This window comes from Chanodichthys erythropterus, chromosome 5 (assembly GCF_024489055.1).
Source record: "Chanodichthys erythropterus isolate Z2021 chromosome 5, ASM2448905v1, whole genome shotgun sequence".
In the NCBI taxonomy this organism is placed as follows: Eukaryota; Metazoa; Chordata; class Actinopteri; order Cypriniformes; family Xenocyprididae; genus Chanodichthys; species Chanodichthys erythropterus.
In genome coordinates this window covers 32884212-32906019 of record NC_090225.1, presented here as the reverse complement: position 1 = coordinate 32906019, position 21808 = coordinate 32884212, and the positions used below count along the sequence as shown (strand labels likewise).

The window sequence follows — 21808 nt, the reverse complement described above, 5'->3', positions numbered from 1 at the left end:
TCAGGTTAATATTTTCTATGGCCTAACCCAGTGTTTCCCAACCCTGTTCCTGGAGGCACACCAACACTGCACATTTTGCATGTCTCCTTTGTCTGACGCACACATTTCAGGTCTTGGAGTCTCTAGTAATAAGCTGATGACTTGAATCAGGTGTGTTTGATTAGAGAGACATGCAAAATGTGCAGTGTTGGTTTGCCTCCAGGAACAGGGTTGGGAAACACTGGCTTAACCCAATCCCTTATCCTACCCCTAAACCTGCCCATCACAGAAACATGTGAAAAACAAACACTAGATTTAAATAATGATCAATTTATAACTCTTTTTAACTAGTGAGGACCGGTAAAAATGTCCTCTCAGGTTGGTTGTCATATTTTACGTATATTAAGGTTTCATTTGGTCCTCAAAAGTATAGCCAAACCTTTACACACACACACACACACACACACACACACACACACACACACACACACACACACACACACACACACACACACACACACACACACACACACACACACACACACACACACACACACACACACACACACACACACACTACACGGTCAGTATATCAGCTTGGTGTTGGAGGAAGTTCTGCTGTGCTATTTCAAAAGCAGCTCCCTTAGTAAATATTCAGTCAGTCTGTTCTGCGAGATCTCATGAGTCTAGATAAATGCGTTCAGGTGCCGCTGAACTGGTTTGACTGAAGGTTGGTTATATGTAGATAGTTGCTGAGGTGCAGGAGCTCTAAATAGATTTTTTTTTGAGGAAGCCATTCTGGTAAGTATTTGTACTAGGGATGCACAATATATTGGCACCATATCAGTTATTGGCTCAAATTTGAGATTTTTTATATTTATTGGTAATTAATAGTGCATGCTAGTTTTCAATATTTTTTATATTTAGATAACCTTTGCCATCATCTAACTCTCACTTAAAGCTAAGCTAGTAAGACTTTACAATAAGGCTTCATTTGTTAACATTAGTTAATTACATTCCTTAAAATGAACTAACAATGAAAAGTAATTACAAAGCATTTATTAAGATAAGTTAATGTTACTTTCAAAATGTACTTACTTATACATTATTAAAATAAAATGTTGTAAATGTTGTAGACCTGAGCTAACATGAACTAAAAATAAATATTTGTATATTAATTAACTAACATTAACAAATATTAATACATACTTTAACAAATGTATTGCTTATTGTAAGTTAATGTTTGTTAATGCATTAAATATTGTTAACTAATGAGACCTTATTGTAAATTGTTACTTTTTAATCTATAAAAACACAAATGATTTCATAGCACTGTTAAATGCAGTTTTTGGCAAATCTCAAAATGAATATCCATTTTTTTGTACTGTACACATTATAATAAATTCACTTGTAGCATTTAAAACAAAAGATTTTAGGTTAGTGTGTTTTATTATTATTATTATTATTTTGACAAAATAGTCAGAGTTTTAATATCACTCAATTATTGGTTATTGACCATTTAATAAGTTTGGATTATTGGTCAGAATTGTAATACCATTTAAAACAGTTTAAACTGTATTATTTAAAAAGATGTTCGTCAGGTAGCTGAAGGCAGTTAACTTGTAAATTGTATATTTGATGTTTGTCTGCTGTGCGAAGGCAAATTGTGGTCATTACTTGCACAATAGAAGTAAATATGTTCTTAAAGTTAACATGTTCTGCATTGATTTTGTTTTTTAAAACAGTAACAACATGAGGGAATTCACTGGGTCTGCTGTGCATCTGAAAATAATCTTACTTTTGAGCTGTTGTCAAAAGTGTTCTGAACATTGTGGAAAACATTTTGAACTCTGATGGTATGGCAGACATTCCTCAGGCAGGTATCCCAGCATTCTCTTCATGGCTCACTCAGATTTCAGACGCTTTCACCAATGGCTTCCGCCGCCTCGGCCAAAACGAAGCTGTTTACTCTGAGGTCTCGGTGAAAGATGAGAGTTCAGAAGCTGAGCAGAACTTGAGGCTTGTTCATGGATCTGGAGTGGATGTGTCTTCCATGGATCCATGGGAAACGGCGCTGCGAGGTCAGGCCGACAGGTTTGATTATGCCCCCTCTGTTGAACGTCTGACCCCCATCAGCGAACACACAGAAGAGCTGGAGAGCAGGAGGAGTCTGCAGGTGTCACGCTGCTCTGATGTTGGTAAGATGTGGGTTAACAGGCATTCAAGTGGATTGGTCCGTCTTCTTGGTCCTGCTGTCCGTTCATTTAGTTTAGACATCACTGGTGGTTCTGTTCTTGTCACAAACATGCTTACTATATAAGTTGTTGCTACCTCTTTGTCTTTGTTACCTCTTCAAAATTTTAGTAAAACAGTTTTTCCTCCTTGCTACAGTAACTTTTGACTTGCTCAATCCACTTTATTTTTAACATGAGCGGATGTGGCCATTTGTAAATTGAATGCGCAAGGCTTCCGGTGTCATCTGGCTCCAGGTATTTTAGCTGTACCAAAGCAGTCTGTTATGCTGCTTGATATTGCAAACTGGTATTTGTTTTCATATATTATTTAAATGTATTATCGTAATCATAAAAACAGTGGTTTGTAGCACTCTTCTCTGATGATGTGATTACTGGCGCGAGGGCGGGGCAACCTGTCACTCACATGAGATCAACCAATAGCAAACCACAATGATTCAATGATCGAATCGATTCCTGATGGGCAAAATCGTGTCCCCCCTGACATTTTTTTTATTTTTCGACAAACCGTTTCACTAAGATATAGTCACAATAGGGAAAAAAGGACTATCACAACTTCCTTTCATGCCAACTTTGAAAGTCTGTAAAGCTGCTTTTAATCGTTGTTTCATGGAACTATACTATACAAATAAAATGGAGCGGAAATCAGCCAGGGCTCCAGTTATCTGTTATATAACATTTTAGTATATTTCGTAATATATATTTTTTTTTATTAACATCAGTAATGGGTTCAGCTTTAGCTTTGAGATATCTGTATTACATTTATTTAGATTCGTCCTACTGAATTGTGATTGTCTGCAAAAGTTCCTGTGAAATTCTCTTCCTTGAAAAAACACTAAATACACAGACACTCACTTTAACACAGACTTGTGTGTGTTTGATCTTTCTGGATATTAAATATAGTCAGTAAACTGAGAACACCCTCTCAAAACAAACAGGAGAGTCATTATATTTACACATGAATAGACTGTACACACATATCAAATACACATGCCATGTTCACTCCCTCACGCACACGCGCTCACACACACACGCTCACACACACAGACACACACACACACACACACATACAGAAACACCACCTATAATACTCTTAATGTGCTTGTTTGGCCACAAAATATCTTTTTTACATTTTGAAAGAAAGTTATCCAGTAAATGTATGAAAGTCATTTAAAGGCACATTATCTAGGATTTTTGGATTAAAATATCAAAAACCACTAGATCAAGTGTTATATATTTTGTTGACTTGTGTACTTACATTATCCCAAATATTTCCAAGAATGTTTCAATCTAGAGAAATTAGCAATTTTTAACCAGGACATGAACGTGTCTGACTGTCTGTGCGTCGCCTGTTATTTGCGCATTATTCTCGATTTCTGGTTTTATTTTGTAGAAACCGTGGAGACAACAAAGACGCTTTAATATATTACATGTTTTATTAGACAAGGGAACAACTGTTTGCTTACGTTTATAGACAGAAAACAAATTATTGTTATATAACTCAACATGTTTAGTCTTATTGTTTAAATCTAATTTTCTTGATTTTTTTTTTTTTTGCGAGTAACATGCTTTACCATGCCTCAGAGAAAAACACTAATTTGTGAAGTAGCTAACATAGTATAACAGATGCAGCTTTATTTTTAGTAACAGTAATACAGCATTTTCTCCATCATACAATACGTTTATATTTAATTGCATGTCATTTATCAGCACAAGCCATCCAGTATTTATTAATATGATATTCTAATATCGATCTAGCTTACTGCAGTATGCAACAAGCGTCTCACAGCAGCTGCTGAGTGAACGCTCAGAGTTATGTTAGAACATCATTCATTTTAAACACACTCAAATGTATCTTAACATGATAAACAGTGCTGTTACCCCTTATATGCTTGGCCAGAATAAGCGGAAGCGGTGACTGCGGCATAATAAAAGTTCCTCTGCTCTGTCAAGATGTGTGTCACGCTCGTCTCTCATTAGCAATCGCTCCAGCGGCCTCTTTCCTGCTTCTACAGCACTCGGCTATGCTCTGCTTCATACTAAAGTAACGTTAATAATCTCATCCATGAACATGATTTCTGTCCAAGTGGCGTCAAGATTCTTTTCCACCGGCTGTGAGGTGAAGACGACATCTCCCAATATTCTGCACTCAAACTCGGCGTCATCAAGCTACGCCTTTGTGTTGAATAAGCGACCTCTAGCGGCAAAAAAATCTACATATTGTGCCTTTAATTTGTCTTGGATTGGATAGAAATATGTCAATGGGTGCGAGTTGGAAAGATTCTGAAATTATTAGGAATAAAAAATTAAAGCAAGATGTGGGCGTGTCTGTCACCTATCAATCAACAGGTACGTTTGCAGAGTGGTTGCCATGGTAATTTAATACATCCTATGGAAAGATGGACAGTCTGATGCTAATATAGATGAACTAGCAGCATCATATATTAGTATATGTATTAACATTATTCACTGAAATGTAGCAGTTTTGTAGATGTTTGTAGAGGTATTCATATGGTTTCATATAAAAAGTCCATCAGTTGAAATCTGCAAGCACGTTTTTTTCGAAGGGCTTTTTGCAGCAGTTATTTTAAAGCTCTTTTGTGTGGAACCACGCAGCTACCGTGATTCGTTCTCCTGTTGAATTCTCTGCGCAGATATCATTTATGCCGTACGGAATGTACATTAAGGAAAACACTTCAGCGTGAAGGACTGGTAACCATGGCAACCTCCTATGCTGCTCCTTGCATAGCTACTTGGCCTGATTTGATGTGTGTGTGAGTGAATGATGTGGTGAAATGAATGGATGTGGAACGATAGTGGGTAATAGAGAGAAAAAAGAGACGACACACTAATTGGCCACTCTCTTATGATTAGGTGCATAATGGTAGATGTGTTTGTCTACACACTCTACATTTTCTTTAAAAATACCACCATATCTGAGTCATCTACAAACAACACTGTCTTTCTCTTTCCACTTGATGCAATAGAAAAACAGTTATTGTGGTCAAAGTGTCCTGTGTTAGTATAAATGAAAGGTTTTTCTTTTATTAAAGGTGCTTGCTAAGGCAGGCATCACTACCATTCAAAAGTTTGCGATCACATTATTGTTTGGAAATAAATGTAATACTTTTCAGCATTCAGTAAGGATGCATTAAATCTACCAAAAGGTACTGTAAAGTCATTTGTAATGTTACAAAAGATTGTTTAAATGCTGTTCCTTTAAATCTTCTATTCATCAAAAATCCTGAAAAAGTTTACAGAAAAATATTAAAGGTGCAGTTGGTGATCTGGGAAATGCTAACGTTAGCCTCCTAGCATTGAAACAAAGACTATAGAATAACACAAGACGTGTCACTCGTATTGTTTTGAATGGGAGAAAGTGTAACGCGCAATATGGCGGAATAAGTCCCGCCTTCTAATTAAGAGCCAATCGCCGACTGGTAAAGTCATCGCGTCACTGCAGCAGCCGTTAGAAACACCGGTTTCTATAGAAACAGTCAGATGCGCGCCTCTGAAACATGGCAGAAGAGATGTGCATTTAGGTCTGCGCATGCGCATTAACTTGATCCAGTCTAAAAAAATACAGGTTTTTTTCTCATGATTCGAGCGTTTGGATAAAACATTTATAAGACAGCTGTTGTCAGATTTCATTGGTGATTTCAAATATGAAATTTAATCGTAAGGTTGGCGAACAGTTTTGGAGAATTTGATGTTTCCCCATTCAAAGAGATAGGGCATGATGCCCAGGATGCCCGAGAGGTGTTTCAAAGATGGCCGCCGAGTGAAATGACTTGTCTTAAAGGGACTTTGGGCCCTATCTTGCACCCAGCGCAATTGACTTTGTACACCGACGCATGTGTCATTCCTATTTTGCACCCGCGCAAAGCGTGCTTTTCCCTCCACAGAAGCACGTTGCTAAACTAGTGAATGAACTTGCGCTCCCTGGGCGGTTCAGCGCAAAAAAGGAGGCGTGTTCCGGCACAAACAATCCCTGGTGCTATTTTGCTGTTCCATTAAACACTTGCGCCACTGACCAGAAAAAACCTAGTCTAAAGTCAGTGGCGCGTTGCGCGTTGTTCATTGTGCTATTTTAAGGGCGCATGCTTGACCATAATGTATAGCGTGCACAACGCGCATACACTTTGCTCATGTAATCTACACAGATGCAACAGTTATTTTTGCAAATCATATGTTACACTAAAAAAATATTAACACATGAGATGACGGAAATCATTGTGGTGTGCCACGAAAACCTGTTTAACCGACGCTATTTTGGATGGGTTTCTCCCATCCCCATACAACACAACTTCTTTCACTGCTCTTACAAGAACATCAGTCTCCTCGGCTGTGAACCGCTCCTGGCGTGCGCCTGGTAAATACGCCATAATAATAGCAATCCATAATGGAACTTGCGCACCTGCTTTTAAAGGGAATGTTGGATGACGCTCTGATTGGTTTATTTCACGTTACGCCCAAACCACACCTATGAATAATGAAGCTACTTCAGACCAACCCATTTTAGATTTGCGCCGGGCGCAAGAGCCATTTATCCCGCCGGGAAAATAGCAACAGCGCCGAGACCCGCCCACAAAGTTACTTGCGCTTCGCGCTTTGACACTTGCGTTTCAGATCGTTAAAATAGGGCCCTTTGATTGAAAGCATACAATCCCACCCTCTCTGCAAATCACCATCTAAAGCCACGCCTCCTCCAAAACACATGAACTCACACACACAGCTGCTCTCATCAAAGCTTCGCAAGAGACAGCGTTAAACTACCTCATGTCTCAAAGCACATAACATTACAATAATAATGAACGCAAACAACTTGGAGAGCTTGTACCTGTCTGCTGCAGATTCATTTTGGGGTTGATACTGTTGACATGGAAACTGAACAGCTCTGGTTAGAATAAACATCTCTTATTTACGGTAGTTATGGCATGAAGCTTGTTGTTTTGATTCGGTAGGAACTGTAAAAGCTGGCTGCTGTTTGTTTGCGGTGCTCTGTGACTGACGTCTGTCTACATAAACTCTGAATGAAACATGCTGATGAAGTATGATGTCTGTGTGAATTGTGCATGAGGGTATGTGAAAACATTGACATTGACAGTAGGGCTGGGCGATATATTGCATGCGATTGTCACGCACATTTCGTCAGTAAAGCCGGTTCCCTGATTGCCGCTAAATCGCCATCACCTGCTTTCAAATGGAGCGACATTTAATAAACAGAGCCGTAGTTCACTGATAAGCTACGCAATATCGATTCATCAGCGATAATGAACGCAATATTGCGTGGCTTGTCAGTGATCTACGGCTCTGTCTATTAAATGCCACTCCATTTGAAAGCAGGTGATGGCGATTTAGCCGTAATCAGGGAACCGGCTTTACTGAAGAAATGTGCATGACAATCTCATGCGATATATATCGCCCAGCCCTAATTGACAGGCATGTAGGACATTGAATTATTTAATTTGGACCGAATATAATGATTTGATTTACATTTTATTGTCCTACGCCTTCCACAGATGATGTATATTTATAAAAATATATTTAGACCATTTAACATAGTGATTGCTATCAGGATATGAGGAGACATTTAAGCAATATAACAAAAAATGTTTCTGTAGAGAATAACCTATTGCACCTTTTAAGCATAATCGGTTTTAACTGTATAATAAGAAATGTTTATTTATTTGATTTTTATTTTTTTTTAAATTGCATTGTGGTCTATATGGATCTGCCTGAAGTGTACATATTTAGTAGACTTGCTCCTCGTCAAAATCGAGGGTTTGAGGGTCTGTCCAAATGAACTTCTGTCGCCCACTGGACAAAGTTGAACGCACTTAAAATTGCAGCGGGGATGTTGAGTGTATGTCTAAAAGTGGAGTTAAACGCAGCCCTAGAATCCACCTAGTATAGGAACCACCTGTAGCAATGGCACAGTAATGATCCAGAACACCCCAGCAACCACATAGAATTACCTTGGAAGTATGGCTGCAAATTCTGCCTGTAACCAAACTGTAAGGTCATAAATTTTTTCTGCATTGATCTTTGTCTAATTTTGTTCTCATTTTTGGTCATTTGTTTGTCCTTCTGTCCCCTTCCATGTGTGTGTGCAGTGAATAGTTACGGCGATGATGGTGAGATTTCCAGCTCGTCAGACAGCGATGATGAGTTGGCAAAGCAGTTTGAGATCTCCGTTTCCCGCTCACAAAGCTTCCGTTCAGGGGTTACAGAGCTCAACACCCAGATTGCACCAGGGCCACATCACAAATTTAAACGTCTGCTGTCTGACCAGGAAGAAGGAAGCACAGAGCCGTCTGACTGTGAAGGTACGTACCTACATTCTCCTGGGTTTTTTTTTTTATCACTTATTTTCATATGTTTGCCTCCTAACCTTATGCTTGCATTTTAACACATAAAAGTTTGTTTTATTATTCATATCACAACAATAAATGCAGGCATGAAAATGGTTCAGGGGTGAAAAAGGTGAGAAGGATATTACCCCTGTAGGGGGGTCCGGGAGCATGCTGCGCCGGAAGAAAAATTTAAATATTCGATATTTTAAAGCATCATTCTGATGCATTTTTAGATGCTTTTTTTGCCAACCTGGGGAGAGCTGGAGAAACTTCAGTCATGAGTCAAAAATTATTATGGCCTGCTTACTAAGTATTATGAAGGGGGATCAAGCGGGAATCTTTTTTGGTGTCGATTTTAAGTCTCTTTTTAATGATAGGCTTTACGCATCTGTCAATCATCCCCACATGCTATTTGGGGGAAGAACCTAGCGCTATGATTGGTCGAACTGATTTGAGGACTGCGCGTGCACAGAGGCGTCACCAGGTTTTTACGTAGTTACAGTGACAAATCGTACCAGCGTACTTTGAAGTCAAAATGCGTACAGGTTGGCAGGTCTGCTTATTGATAGAACGGTGAACCACTTTACCTTCTGCCTTGTCAGTCCCCTCACCTCAAAATCTACCTCCTCAAAAACGGTAGCGTTAGCTAATAATTTTCCACCGGAGCTTTAGCTAGCTGGCTAACGTTGCGTTCTCTCCTGCTGTGTTCATTGACTCAATTCATCAAGCTGTAGCTAACGTTAGCTAAGTCTATGTCAATAGAGCTCCTGGGTAACTTCACTTAGATACACCAGAAAATATTAAAATGATTGTAACCATCACTCATCAAATTCAGTCAGGTAAATCGCCGAGGCCAGGCCTGCTTTCAGCTTCTGATGGTCGAATCTACACGATTCACGTTGGTCACCTATTTCGGTTTCAAAACGGCGAATTTCGCAGAAAGGTGAGGGATTTTCATGTATGTAAATGTCTTTATAGAAATGTTAGAATATATTATCGTGACCATCCTGCCAATTGAGACCATCCTGCCAACTTTGGGGTCAGTACGATTTTTCATTTTCATTGATGCCCATACACCTTAAGGGGAAGAAAAAAAAAAGATGGAAGAAGAAAATCAGTAAAAACGCAATAGGGTTCCAGCACCTTCATTGCTTGGACCCCTAAATATGCTTAGCGAAGTTATGCTTGAGTCGCATATGTAGATATGCATGACAGCCATATATATGTCAATATTTCACTGTCCTTTGAAGCAAGTCCTTGACATACTGATAAATTGAGTGCTGAGCCACATTTTGAAAATGTAGGACAGTGAAATACATTTAAGAAGTTATTTAAAAAGCATTTCTACAAAAAAATGTTTGATTGTGAAAAACATTTGCCTTTTATTCTGTCATTTTAATTCATGTAAAAATAAATCAATAATAGTTTTTTTTTTTTTAAAATCAGACCTTGGCATCAGACCTTTATATGCATAAATTGTATTTTTTTTTTTATAATAATAATAAAAATAAAAATAAATAAATCCGCTGACATTGTCATGAAAAATCTAATTAATTTACTTTATGGTAAACCAGTGTTGTTAACTAAAATTAAAACTATAAAAAAAAAAAAATTTGAGTACTTGAAATAAAGCTGAAATACAATAAAATCTAAATATTTGTTGATAAAATGTCATCCTATTTAGAAATGATGTTGTCTAGCCAATTAACTGGAATAAGTTTAAGTATTAAAATGCCTAAAACTAAGACTGAAATTAAAATTAAATAAAAAACAAAAAGCAAACAAAATTATTAAAATTTGAACTAAAATTCAAATGAAAACAGTAAATATGAAAGGAAAAAAAAAGCTAATTCAAAATATTAATAAATACTATAATGTGGTAAACCAAATTTATTTTTCCAAATAAATAGAAATAGTTTCATGGAAAGATACTGTGCTGATCAGTGGTTTGTGGAATTAAGGTAACCCATGTTTCAGAAGGTGCAATACAAACCCGAACACCTCTTATAAATATTTACAAATGTGACTCTCGTCACATCACTGTTAATCTCCGTAATGCTCAGTCAACATCTCTGATCTCTGACTGACTCTACATTGTAATGTGACATCTCAACTGAAACAGCTTCCAGTCATCTGTTTGTGTCTATTCTTGCTGTAGCTATATTTGTGTCTATTCTTGTTGTACGGAGCTATATTTCTCGGAATGGTCATCACGGCATCAGTTGCCATGGAAAAGCGTCTCCCGGTTGCCGTGGTGACAAAGTGACTGGACCTGTCTGCAGTTAATTGGTCGCTGCTGTGGAGTAGAACAGTTTGTACCCTGAAAGAGATTCCATTCAGTGAAATTCAGAGTCACGTAGGACAAGCACTTAAAGCCGCAAATTACTATCATTATCATCTGCTCCGGGGAGTCTGATTGGTCAAATGAGCTTGTCCTGCAATTATGATGACTCTCAGAGTGTCAATAAAATTTCATTTGCTAAACGTTCAGGGAAAGTGTGTGTGTGTGTGTATGAGAGACAGAGCTGTTAATTGTGTCATTTGCTCTCTATCAAAAGTCTACTGCTAAATTGTTACTGCTAATTATAGTCCTCCATTTATTTGACTCGCCTAAAGGAATTAAAATTTACAAATGAGGTCTCTTTAATGTCTGCAGCAATGAGATTAAATGGAGACTTTTAAAAATTTCTCCTGACTTCAGAAATGTGTCTCCTTTGGAGTTTCAGCAAAGGTCTCAAAGATGTCTCAAAATATGCTCAGATTTGCCAAGACTATGGAAAGCTGTTTCTGCCACGGAATAAAACAATTTAATAGATAATTGCGACTTTTTATCTCAGTGAGTTTATATCTCGCAATTCTGACTTTTCTCTCGCTATTCTGACTTTTTTCTTGCAATCTTTTCTCAGAAATGTGATATAAACTCGCAATTACGAGTTATGAAGTCAGAATTGCATTATGTAAAGTCACAGTTGCATGTTATAAAAACAGAATTGTGAGGTATAAACTCACAATTGCGAAGAAAATGTCAAAATTACAAGAAAAAAAGTCAGAATTGCTAGATATAAACCCGCAATTCTGACTTTATAACTCTCAATTGCAAGTTTATAACACGTGACTTGAAAGAAAATGTCAGAATTCCAGGATAAAAAGTTGCAATTACCATTTTTATTTTTTATTTTTTATTTTTTTTTGTGGAAGCAAGCTTCCATACAAGATACTAGAGTCTGCAATCAAAAGTCTTTCAATTTGAAACTTAAATCATTTTCATTCATTTCTCCTATGACTAAATTATCTACATTATTTGTATTTTTTTATGCCAAGGAATTTTAGGGGAAACATCTGAGATTAAACAATACAATTTTCGGTAAAACACTTTACTATAAGGTTCCATTTGTTAACATTAGTTTACTACATTAGTTAAGATGAACTAACAATGAAAAATACTTACAAAGCATTTAGTAATTGTAATTCATGTTAATTTCAACATTTACTAATACATTATTCATGTTTAAATTATTTAATGGACCCGAGCTTACATGAACTAACAATAAAGAGTTATATTTTTATTAACTATTGTTAACAAAGATTAATAAATAATGTAGCATATATTGCTTATTTTTAGATAATGTTAGTTTAAGGGATAGTTCACCAAAATGTAGTCATTTACTCACCCTTGTGTCGTTCCAAACCTGTATACGTTTTTTTCTTCTGTTGAACACAAAAGAAACCAAACAGTTGCTGATAGCCATTTTTTCTATAGTATTGGGAAAAAAAAAATTACAATGGCAATCAATGGCTACCAGGTTTGGAAGGACACAAAGGTGAGTAAATGATAACAAAATTTCATTTTTGGGTAATCTACGCCTTTAACCCATTAACTAACATTAGCTAATGGGACCTTATTATAAAGTCTTACCCAATTTTCTGTCTTATGAAATAATTATGTCTCGTTCTTTCTCCCTCTCCAAGTAGAAGCTGAGAGAAACAGTGTGCAGAGTTTTCAAGATCCCCTCTCATCCAGGCGACGTGTAGGGTCTGAGCCGAGAGACCCCTTATCGCAGAGTCCTCTTCCTGAGGGCCGAACCCCCACGGACCCCCTCTCTCTGATGGCGGAGCAGATTTCTGTGGGCTCCCAGGACACAGGAGACGGTCTGGAGGCTCTACCCAGGGATGAGGGCAGTCGTCTGGGCAGCATGGGGCGGCAAACCCCACAGAGGAGTCTGGCAGTTGACAATCAAGGTTATGACAACAGTGAGGCTACGGATAGTTTCTCTGCATGGAGCCCTGAGGTGTGTGTGCTTAGACTTTTTATATTTCCTATAAACCCTGCCGGTCAGTACAATTGTTTTTTTTAAATAATGTTTTATTCAGCAAGGATGTGTTAAATTGATCAAAAGAGATATTTGAAATGTTTTAGAAGATCTCTATTTAAAATAATTGCGGCTGTTGTTTTTTTTACTTTCTATTTATTAAATAATCCTGAAAATGTATCATGGTTTCTACAAAAATATTAAGCAGCACAACTGTTTTCAACATTGATAATAATAAATGTTTCTTGAGCAGCAGATTCAGCATATTAAAATGATTTATGAAGGATCATGTGATACTGAAGACTGGAGTAATGATGCTGAAAATCCAGCTTTGCCATCACAGCGATAAATTACAATTTTAAATATTTATTAAATGTATTAAAATAGAAAAATGTTATTTTAAATTGTAATAATATTTCACATAATATTATGGTTTTTAATTTGAGAGACTTCTTTCAAAAGCATTTAAAAAATCTCACCAACCCCAAACTTTTGAACATTTGAAATATAAGATTTTAGATTTATACATATCAATTAAATTTCTCTGTTTTAACTTTTTCATTCATATTATATCCTCTAAATCTGTCTCCACAGAGATCTTCACAGTTCTGAGAATTAAATTCTAATGAATATTCATGAGTTGTCTGTGCTCTATAACACTCATAGCCATTGCTAATGGAAACCCCTTGTGATTATGTATTAGGTTTTCACAGCAAAATCTCTCATCCAGTTATAGAGGTGCGAGAGAGCGGGAGGTTGTGTATGATGTGTGTGAGTGTGTGTTTAGATCTGTATGCATTGAGTATGTTTGTGTTTATGTGTGCAAATGTGTTTTTCCTCTCTCTAACAGCATGAACAATCTCCATCCCACCCTTTGAGCTCTTCTCCTCGTGGGCACATCTCAAAATGTGGTGACCTCATAATTGCCCTCGACTACCGGGCTGAAACCCACAGGCTTCTGGTCACCGTGATATTGGCCCAAGACATTCCAGACAAGGCGCGGAGTGGTATGGACTCATGGATGGTGCATGTGGTGCTGTTACCTGGGAAACGGCAGAGGCACAAGACGGCCGTGCAGAAAGGCTCCATGCCCAGGTTCGAGGAGACATTCCGGTTTTCACATCTAGAGCCAGGGGATTTGGGTTCCTCTGCACTGCGTTTTCGCCTGTACGCGCTGGGGAAGATGAACAGGGAGAGGATGATGGGAGAGGCCATATACAGACTGAGCAGGCTGAAACACACAGGCAGGTTCGAGATCATGCTGCTGCTGGAGCCACGCAGTAATCTCAAGGTGTGTATACTTGCTATCATAATATGACAGCATATAATTGTTGGGTCAACTGTACAAAAAAAATCTGTCTGTTTGTCTATCAAATAATCTATCAATTAATATATGTATCTATATGTTTATCTATCTATCTAACTGTCTGTCTATCAGTTCATCTGTCTGTCTATCTATCTATCATCTATCTATCTATCTGTCTGTCTGTCTGTCATCTGTCCGTGTCTGTCTATCTATCTGTCTATCTACAAACCCGATTCCAAAAAAGTTGGGACACTGTACAAATTGTGAATAAAAACAGAATGCAATGATGTGGATGTTTCAAATTTCAATATTTTATTCAGAATACAACATAGATGACATATCAAATGTTTAAACTGAGAAAATGTATCATTTTAAGGGAAAAATAAATTGATTTTAAATTTCATGGCATCAACACATCTCAAAAAAGTTGGGACAAGGCCATGTTTACCACTGTGTGGCATCCCCTCTTCTTTTTATAACAGTCTGCAAACGTCTGGGGACTGAGGAGACAAGTTGCTCAAGTTTAGGAATAGGAATGTTGTCCAATTCTAATACAGGCTTCTAGTTGCTCAACTGTCTTAGATCTTCTTTGTCGCATCTTCCTCTTTATGATGCACCAATGTTTTCTATGGGTGAAAGATCTGGACTGCAGGCTGGCCATTTCAGTACCCAGATCCTTCTTCTACGCAGCCATGATGTTGTAATTGATGCAGTATGTGGTCTAGCATTATGTTGGAAAATGCATATCTTCCCTGAAAGAGACGACAGCTGGATGGGAGCATAATGTTGTTCTAGAACTTGGATATACCTTTCAGCATTGATGGTGCCTTTCCAGATGTGTAAGCTGCCCATGCCACACGCACTCATGCAACCCCATACCATCAGAGATGCAGGCTTCTGAACTGAGCGCTGATAACAACTTGGGTTGTCCTTGTCCTCTTTAGTCCGGATGACATGGCATACCAGTTTTCCAAAAAAAACTTCAAATTTTGATTCATCTGCAACAGAACAGTTTTCCACTTTGCCACAGTCCATTTTAAATGAGCCTTGGCCCAGAGAAAACGCCTGCTCTTCTGGATCATGTTTAGATATGGCTTCTTTTTTGACCTATAGAGTTTTAGCCGGCAATAGCGAATGGCACGGTGGATTGTGTTCACCGACAATGTTTTCTGGAAGTATTCCTGAGCCCATGTTGTTATTTCCATTACAGTAGCATTCCTGTATGTGATGCAGTGCGGTCTAAGGGCCCGGAGATCACGGGCATCCAGTATGGTTTTCCAGCCTTGACCCTTACGCACAGAGATTGTTCCAGATTCTCTGAATCTTTGGATGATATTATGCACTGTAGATGATGATAACTTCAAACTCTTTGCAATTTTTCTCTAAGAAACTCCTTTCTGATATTGCTCCACTATTTTTCGCCGCAGCATTGGGGGAATTGGTGATCCTCTGCCCATCTTGACTTCTGAGAGACACTGCCACTCTGAAAGGCTCTTTTTATACCCAATCATGTTGCCAATTGACCTAATAAGTTGCAAATTGGTCCTCCAGCTGTTCCTTATATGTACATTTAACTTTTCCGGCCTCTTATTGTTACCTGTCCCAACTTTTTTGGAATGTGTAGCTCTCATGAAATCCAAAATGAGCCAATATTGGCATGACATTTCAAAATGTCTCACTTTCAACATTTGATATGTTATCTATATTCTATTGTGAATAAAATATAAGTTTATGAGATTTGTAAATTATTGCATTCCTTTTTTATTCACAATTTGTACAGTGTTCCAACTTTTTTGGAATCGGGTTTGTCTCTGTCTGTATCAATTCATCTATCTGTCTGTCTATCTATCTATCTATCTATCTATCTATCTATCTATCTATCTATCTATCTATCTATCTATCTATCTATCTATCTATCTATCTATCTATCTATCTATCTATCTATCTATCTATCTATCTATCTATCTATCTATCTATCTATCTATCTATCTGTCTGTTTGTCATCTGTCCATCTGCCTGTCTGTCAACATACATACACACTAAGTGAAGTCATTCTATTAGATTACATTATCTTGGTGCAGACAAAATGTACAGTTTTTCTCCATCGCTTTTGGTACATTTCTCGATTCTCGAATCACCCTTAACATTTGCAAACCAGTAAGTGCATTTCTTGAAACAATTCGTACAAATAGCACCACACAATGGATTACCTGCAAATGCCTTGTAACTTGTAACTAAAAAAGTAATCTGATTACATAACTCGTTACTTGTAATGCATTTCCCCCAATGTTCTTAACCTGTGCAATGAATTAATTCAGGACACATTTTCAAAAAAAATAAACTTAATAGAAATGTGTATTCCTTGAAGTGGAACTATATTTTAATCTGCAGCGTACCCTCACTTTTTTTTGCTTGACGCCACTTATAGCAAGTTGCCGGTACCAGGGGCCTCACTAGGCCCCTATACACTATTTGTGATCGCCTCAGTCCCTTTTAAACCTCATATGAAAATGGCGGCAGGCTTCGGCTCCTCCTCGTATTTTGTTCAGAGCTGTTCAGCTTGTTCTTCAGTCCGCAGTGGCGCAGGGCCAGTGTCAGAAGCAGATGACAAGGTGTGTGTTTATTGACAGATTGTCATGATATTTGCATCTGCAGGTCTTTGTCGTAAATGCCATTTACATAATGTGATGTGGGAGCCATACTAGACAGACAGTTTCAACAGTGATTTGTTGGTTTAACTTAAAATAAGTAGCCTAACCTTGTTGCCTTAAAATTGAGTTCTTTTAAACTAAAAATTCGACATATTATTCTTATACATACTATGCTATCTGAACAACATTTGTGAAACCTAAGCTGATTTGACAAAAGATCGAAAATCTCAGGGTACCACCATATTTGTTCTCAAAGAAGTACGTCTGTAAAGTTCTACTTTTGTAGAAGGTTTATGTTTTAGAAGGTACACTGAAAAAAAGGTGTAGGATTTACTTTGAAACAATTGAAATTTCTAGTAAATTTATCAAATAATTACAAAGAAATGGCAAGTAAGATGTTGAATTAAATGTGAAATTTTGAAGTTGAACGACTGAAATGGTATGTTCTTTTAAACCATAATCCAATAATCTTTTACAACTTCGAAAAATAGAAATACCAACTAATTAGGTCACACTGCCATCTCTCCATCTCCCCGCAGACGATAGACTCCCAGGTGTCTTTCAGCGCACAGAGTGACAGTGCTTCCTCAAGTCAGTCTGTGTCTCACGGTGGAAATCCAGAACTACTGCTGGGATTATCGTATAACGCCACCACAGGACGACTGTCAGTGGAGATCATAAAAGGCAGCCACTTCCGTAACTTCGCACTCAACAGACCTCCAGGTAAACACACCGTCCCACTCACACTAACAGAGGCTCAGAAACACATTCACAGGCATCATTAGACCTTCAGGAGTGACTCTTGAGCAAATAACCTTTTGTAAAGCCGGCTGATATTGATTCAGAGTAAATGTCCTGCAGTAAATCTTTTCTAAACGAACGAGCTGCTAGAACACACATTTGTACATGCACATTTTGAATGCGTCATCCTCACACGTGTTGTGGGTCAAACATTGGGCTCTTACAGCTCTATAGAGCTCTATTACAGTCACATCTCACAGTGATGCTCCTGGGTGAATAGAGTTACAGGACATTTAATCGATCACTGAGCCCCAGATCTTTTTCACACACTTCTTGCATCAAGTCGATGAGTCACCACAGGAGAAAACCACACATACATACACAGACAGACACATAATCTGTTATCATGCTGAGTCACAGTTTTGTGTTTGTGATCATCTTAAGCCAAGTGTCTAAATTAAACTGTTTACTTCAAAAGAAAAACAATATTTATTACTGTACCATCCTATTCTTTTAAAGGGATAGTTCACCCAAAAATGAAAATTACCCCATGATTTACTCACCCTCAAGCCAGGTGTTATATGTCTTTCTTCTTTCAGACAAATACGATCGGAGTTATATTAAATAATGTCCTGGCTCTTCCAAGCTTTATAATGGTAGTAAGTAGAGGAAGAGATTTTGAAGCGCAAAAAATGTGATGAATAGAAAGTTCAAAAGAAGAGCGTAAATGTCACTTTTGACACACGTTCTTGTTGAATAAAATTATTAAATTCTTTCAAGAAAAAAAAACCTTATGGCCTCAAACTTTTGAATGGTAGTGTAAATTAATTACTGTGTCTAAAAATAAAGTAAAGCTTTTAATATCCAAAATAAAACAACTGATAAATCATTATTTTTCAATAAAATATGGCCTGTCTTTCTCTTTCAGACACGTTTGGTAAGCTCTCTCTGTTGAACTCTATGGGACAGGAGATATCCCGCTGTAAGACATCCATCCGTCGCAGTCAGCCAAATCCGGTCTTCAAGGAGACGTTTGTCTTCCAGGTGGCGCTGTTCCAACTGTCCGATGTCACATTAATGGTCTCCATTTACAATCGGCGGAATATGAAACGCAAGGAGATGATTGGCTGGGTTGCTCTGGGCCAGAACAGCAGCGGTGAAGAGGAACTTCTTCACTGGCAGGACATGAAGGAGGGCGGAAACCAACAGGTCTGCCGCTGGCACACGCTACTGGAGGCTTAGAGGAGAGAGATAGAAATATAATCACTCTTACTGAACTGTGTTCAGCTGGAAATTCCTTTGAGAAGGAAGAGACAGCCAAGGCCAAAAATACCCACAAAAAAACTGGAATGAGCAAGCAACTTTCAACACTATCAAACAAAGATAAGGCATGTATTTATGAAAATCTTAGAAGCACAAAGAAACACCCACGCCACACCACTCTTCTCCCTTACAGTACTTAATACAGCCTCTTATCTGGTAACCAGGAAATGACATCACGGCGTAATATACAGATTACTCTCTTTAACCCCAGCAGCAATTATTCAAAACGCCACCGTGATTGTCGCCTAGTGATTTAATGAATGGAGGATTGATTTGAAATGATTAAATGCCTTTCTTCAGATGATTTTAAGCCTCAAGTTCAGACCCACACCAAAACATGATGGTTATTGGTGAGGGTTTTGAAAGACCAAATGAGTGGAAAACTGCACTTTCATTCATGCTCTCCTACTGATGACACTGAAGCTGTTTCTTTCTGTTAAATTTTACATTTTTTTTTTATTACATTTTACATAAAATATGCTTTAATTTATAGTCCTGGACAGTGTTATGATAAAAGTTAGGATACTTTTATAATGCTGTTAAAAGGGGTGCACAAGTTATCCATATCAGAATAAGCAATATCAGCAAATGACCCAGAAATGAAATTTCTGTCATTATTTACTCACCCTCATGATGTTCCAAGCTGTACATCATTCTTCTGTGGAACACAAAAGTTGAATTTTTGAACTCTTTTCCGTAATGGAAGTGAATGAGGACTGGCGCTGTAAGGCTTCAAAATGACTAATTTGATTTCTCGATCTTACTCTGCATGTTTATGAGGGAAATGAATCTAAATGGTCTAAATGATTAATTTGAATGAACTGATCTAGTTCTCTGGTTCATCAGAATCAATGACTAACTTTTTTTCAAGTTGCTTGCGACGGTCGTTTAAAGCAAGCCGTTTAAAAAGTCGTGGCGTGCGAACAAATGATATTGCAATGACTGTTACTGACTGTTTAAATCTAGCGGGTTTGGTGTCTCCTGTTTCAAATCCAATGATGCTGGTAGTGACGATTCTCTCTGACCAATCAGTGATCTAAAGTGTTTACACATCATATTTTAGTTTCGGTACGGCTCGCTTGGAACCTCAACCGAGGTGCTACTATTTAAACAAGCCGTACCGAGCCGTACCATGCAGTGGAAAAGCGCCATAAATGACCTGATGGTGCTTTTGAATCCATTTTGAAGCTTGAAAGCTCTGATCCCCATTCATTGTAATTGCATGGAAAGAGACCAATCACCAAAAATAGTCTGTACACACAGCACAGACACTTATGCATGTCCAAGAAAATCTTTTTCAGACAATCCAAACACTGTCCTCATGACATTAAAACCCAAACTCTTTTTTAATGCATGTCTGTAATGCTTTATGCATATATGAAGTGCCTGATCTTGTCAAATCTATATGGAGTTTTCATTTATAGCCAGTGATATTGAAGACTAGCATGGAAAACTCTGAAACATTACAGATGCATGGACCTCTGTGTTTTAAAAATCAATAGTGCCTGTTTTGCATGCCTTCAAATAGTCTTTTTGAAGATAAATGCATATATTTTTGTCTGTCATTAAAGACATATCCCTAAGACATGACTTTTGCTGGCAATATTGTTTTATTTCGTTATGATTTAGAATGGTAATAAATCTTTATTCGTGTAAAACTGATTATGCATTGATCTTAGTGTATCACAGCTGTAAAAATAGGTGATGCTGGACTGACTGTAACCAAACATATGACCTGTCATCTGGTAATCAGGCAGATTGAAAGGGTTGTATGAAAGTGCCAGAAGAGAGTGTGTTTTTTTTATTTATTTTAGTGCTGTCAATCATAAAAAAAAAATTAATCCACCTAACATTGAGGTTTTAAATATATTTTTATATTGTATTTTAAAATTGAATCTCCAGAAAATAAGGTATAAAACAACCAGTCAGGCCGGTTCAGATTTTTACCTGCCCTGCTACAGTAAAATGCACAAAAAAGTTTTTTGTTGTTGTTTTTGACTCATGTAACCTTGTAAACGGTAAAATTTAATGTAAATGAAATTTACGTCATGCGGATGGTGCGCGGACAGCCGAAGTATACTTTGGGCTTTAGGCTGCTGTCACTTTAAGACCTGCAATCTGACATCCTATTTTCTCAAAATTCTTTACTTTAACACTTTTTAACTAATTTAATACTGCTTATGAGGATACTTGACAAAATGGTAATTTTTACATCATTTTGTGTTTTTGTCCATTCAAGTGCGAAAGAGAACTCAATGTTTGTTCACAGAGAGCCACTTCACAGACAGTGCGCGTTAGTACAGATTTGAGTTATTTTTTGTGTCTTATTGCGCTTTAATGGTTTAATAGCACTTGGATGAATGATAACGTGATCATATAGGCCTACTGTAGCGCAAAGGACGACAGAAAAAAACGGATGTTGCGTATTTTTTTTACCTCAAAATTAACGCGTTAATCTTGACAGCCCTAATTTATTTATTTACTGTTTGCGTATGGGAGTGCAAGAATCGCTTAAGCTCGAAAGATAAAGCTTGGAGAGGTTAAAAGATCATTAAGAGGTTTTGATATTATATGGCCACTATGCCAGTGAGATAAGTTATAGTAGTACTGTATTTGAGCAATAAAACCTTTCAAAACTAAAAATGATTATAAGGAGATAAGCCGTATTATTTGAAGAAATACGCAACAAGAGAGGAGGAGGAAACGCAGCAGCAGAGGATGCGAGAAGAATGGAGTTTGATGCTGGAGCGTCATCATTGCCTAGTGACTCTCCTAGCAACAGGAAACATCTGTTTCAGTGTCGACCAATCAGGAGCCGGTGCAGTCTGTTATTGCTCTCTGAACAGAAAGGGGATATTTTAAGAGCCGAGAGTGAGCCGAATACTACAGG

The 21808-nt window shown here is 37.7% G+C and overlaps 1 protein-coding gene across 5 annotated transcripts; it reads left to right on the top strand.

The window, feature by feature from the left end:
* The first annotated feature begins 649 nt into the window (after nucleotides 1-649).
* Nucleotides 650-20790, top strand: syt16 (synaptotagmin XVI). Of its 5 annotated transcripts, XM_067386951.1 has the most exons (7): nucleotides 650-780; nucleotides 1725-2177; nucleotides 8348-8560; nucleotides 12560-12876; nucleotides 13748-14188; nucleotides 17394-17577; nucleotides 18524-20790. In XM_067386951.1, exons 2-7 carry the CDS (start codon nucleotides 1838-1840, stop codon nucleotides 18835-18837), a joined length of 1809 nt encoding a protein of 602 aa, XP_067243052.1. In that variant the 5' UTR covers nucleotides 650-780; nucleotides 1725-1837; the 3' UTR covers nucleotides 18838-20790. The 5 variants fall into 5 exon arrangements, with proteins under 5 accessions (XP_067243052.1, XP_067243053.1, XP_067243054.1 ...); XM_067386952.1 differs by lacking the exon at nucleotides 650-780 and having other exon boundaries at nucleotides 2019-2177; nucleotides 12557-12876; nucleotides 18524-20788; XM_067386953.1 differs by lacking the exons at nucleotides 650-780; nucleotides 1725-2177; nucleotides 8348-8560 and adding an exon at nucleotides 9067-9530 and having other exon boundaries at nucleotides 18524-20783.
* The last annotated feature ends 1018 nt before the right edge of the window (nucleotides 20791-21808 follow it).

Coding starts and splice junctions, on each gene's coding strand:
- syt16 (XM_067386951.1), top strand. CDS start 1,838: ATGGCAGACATTCCTCAGGCAGGTATCCCAGCATTCTCTTCATGGCTC. Junction 2,178..8,347: donor GTCACGCTGCTCTGATGTTG/GTAAGATGTGGG, acceptor GTGTGTGTGCAG/TGAATAGTTACGGCGATGAT. Junction 8,561..12,559: donor AGAGCCGTCTGACTGTGAAG/GTACGTACCTAC, acceptor CTCTCCAAGTAG/AAGCTGAGAGAAACAGTGTG.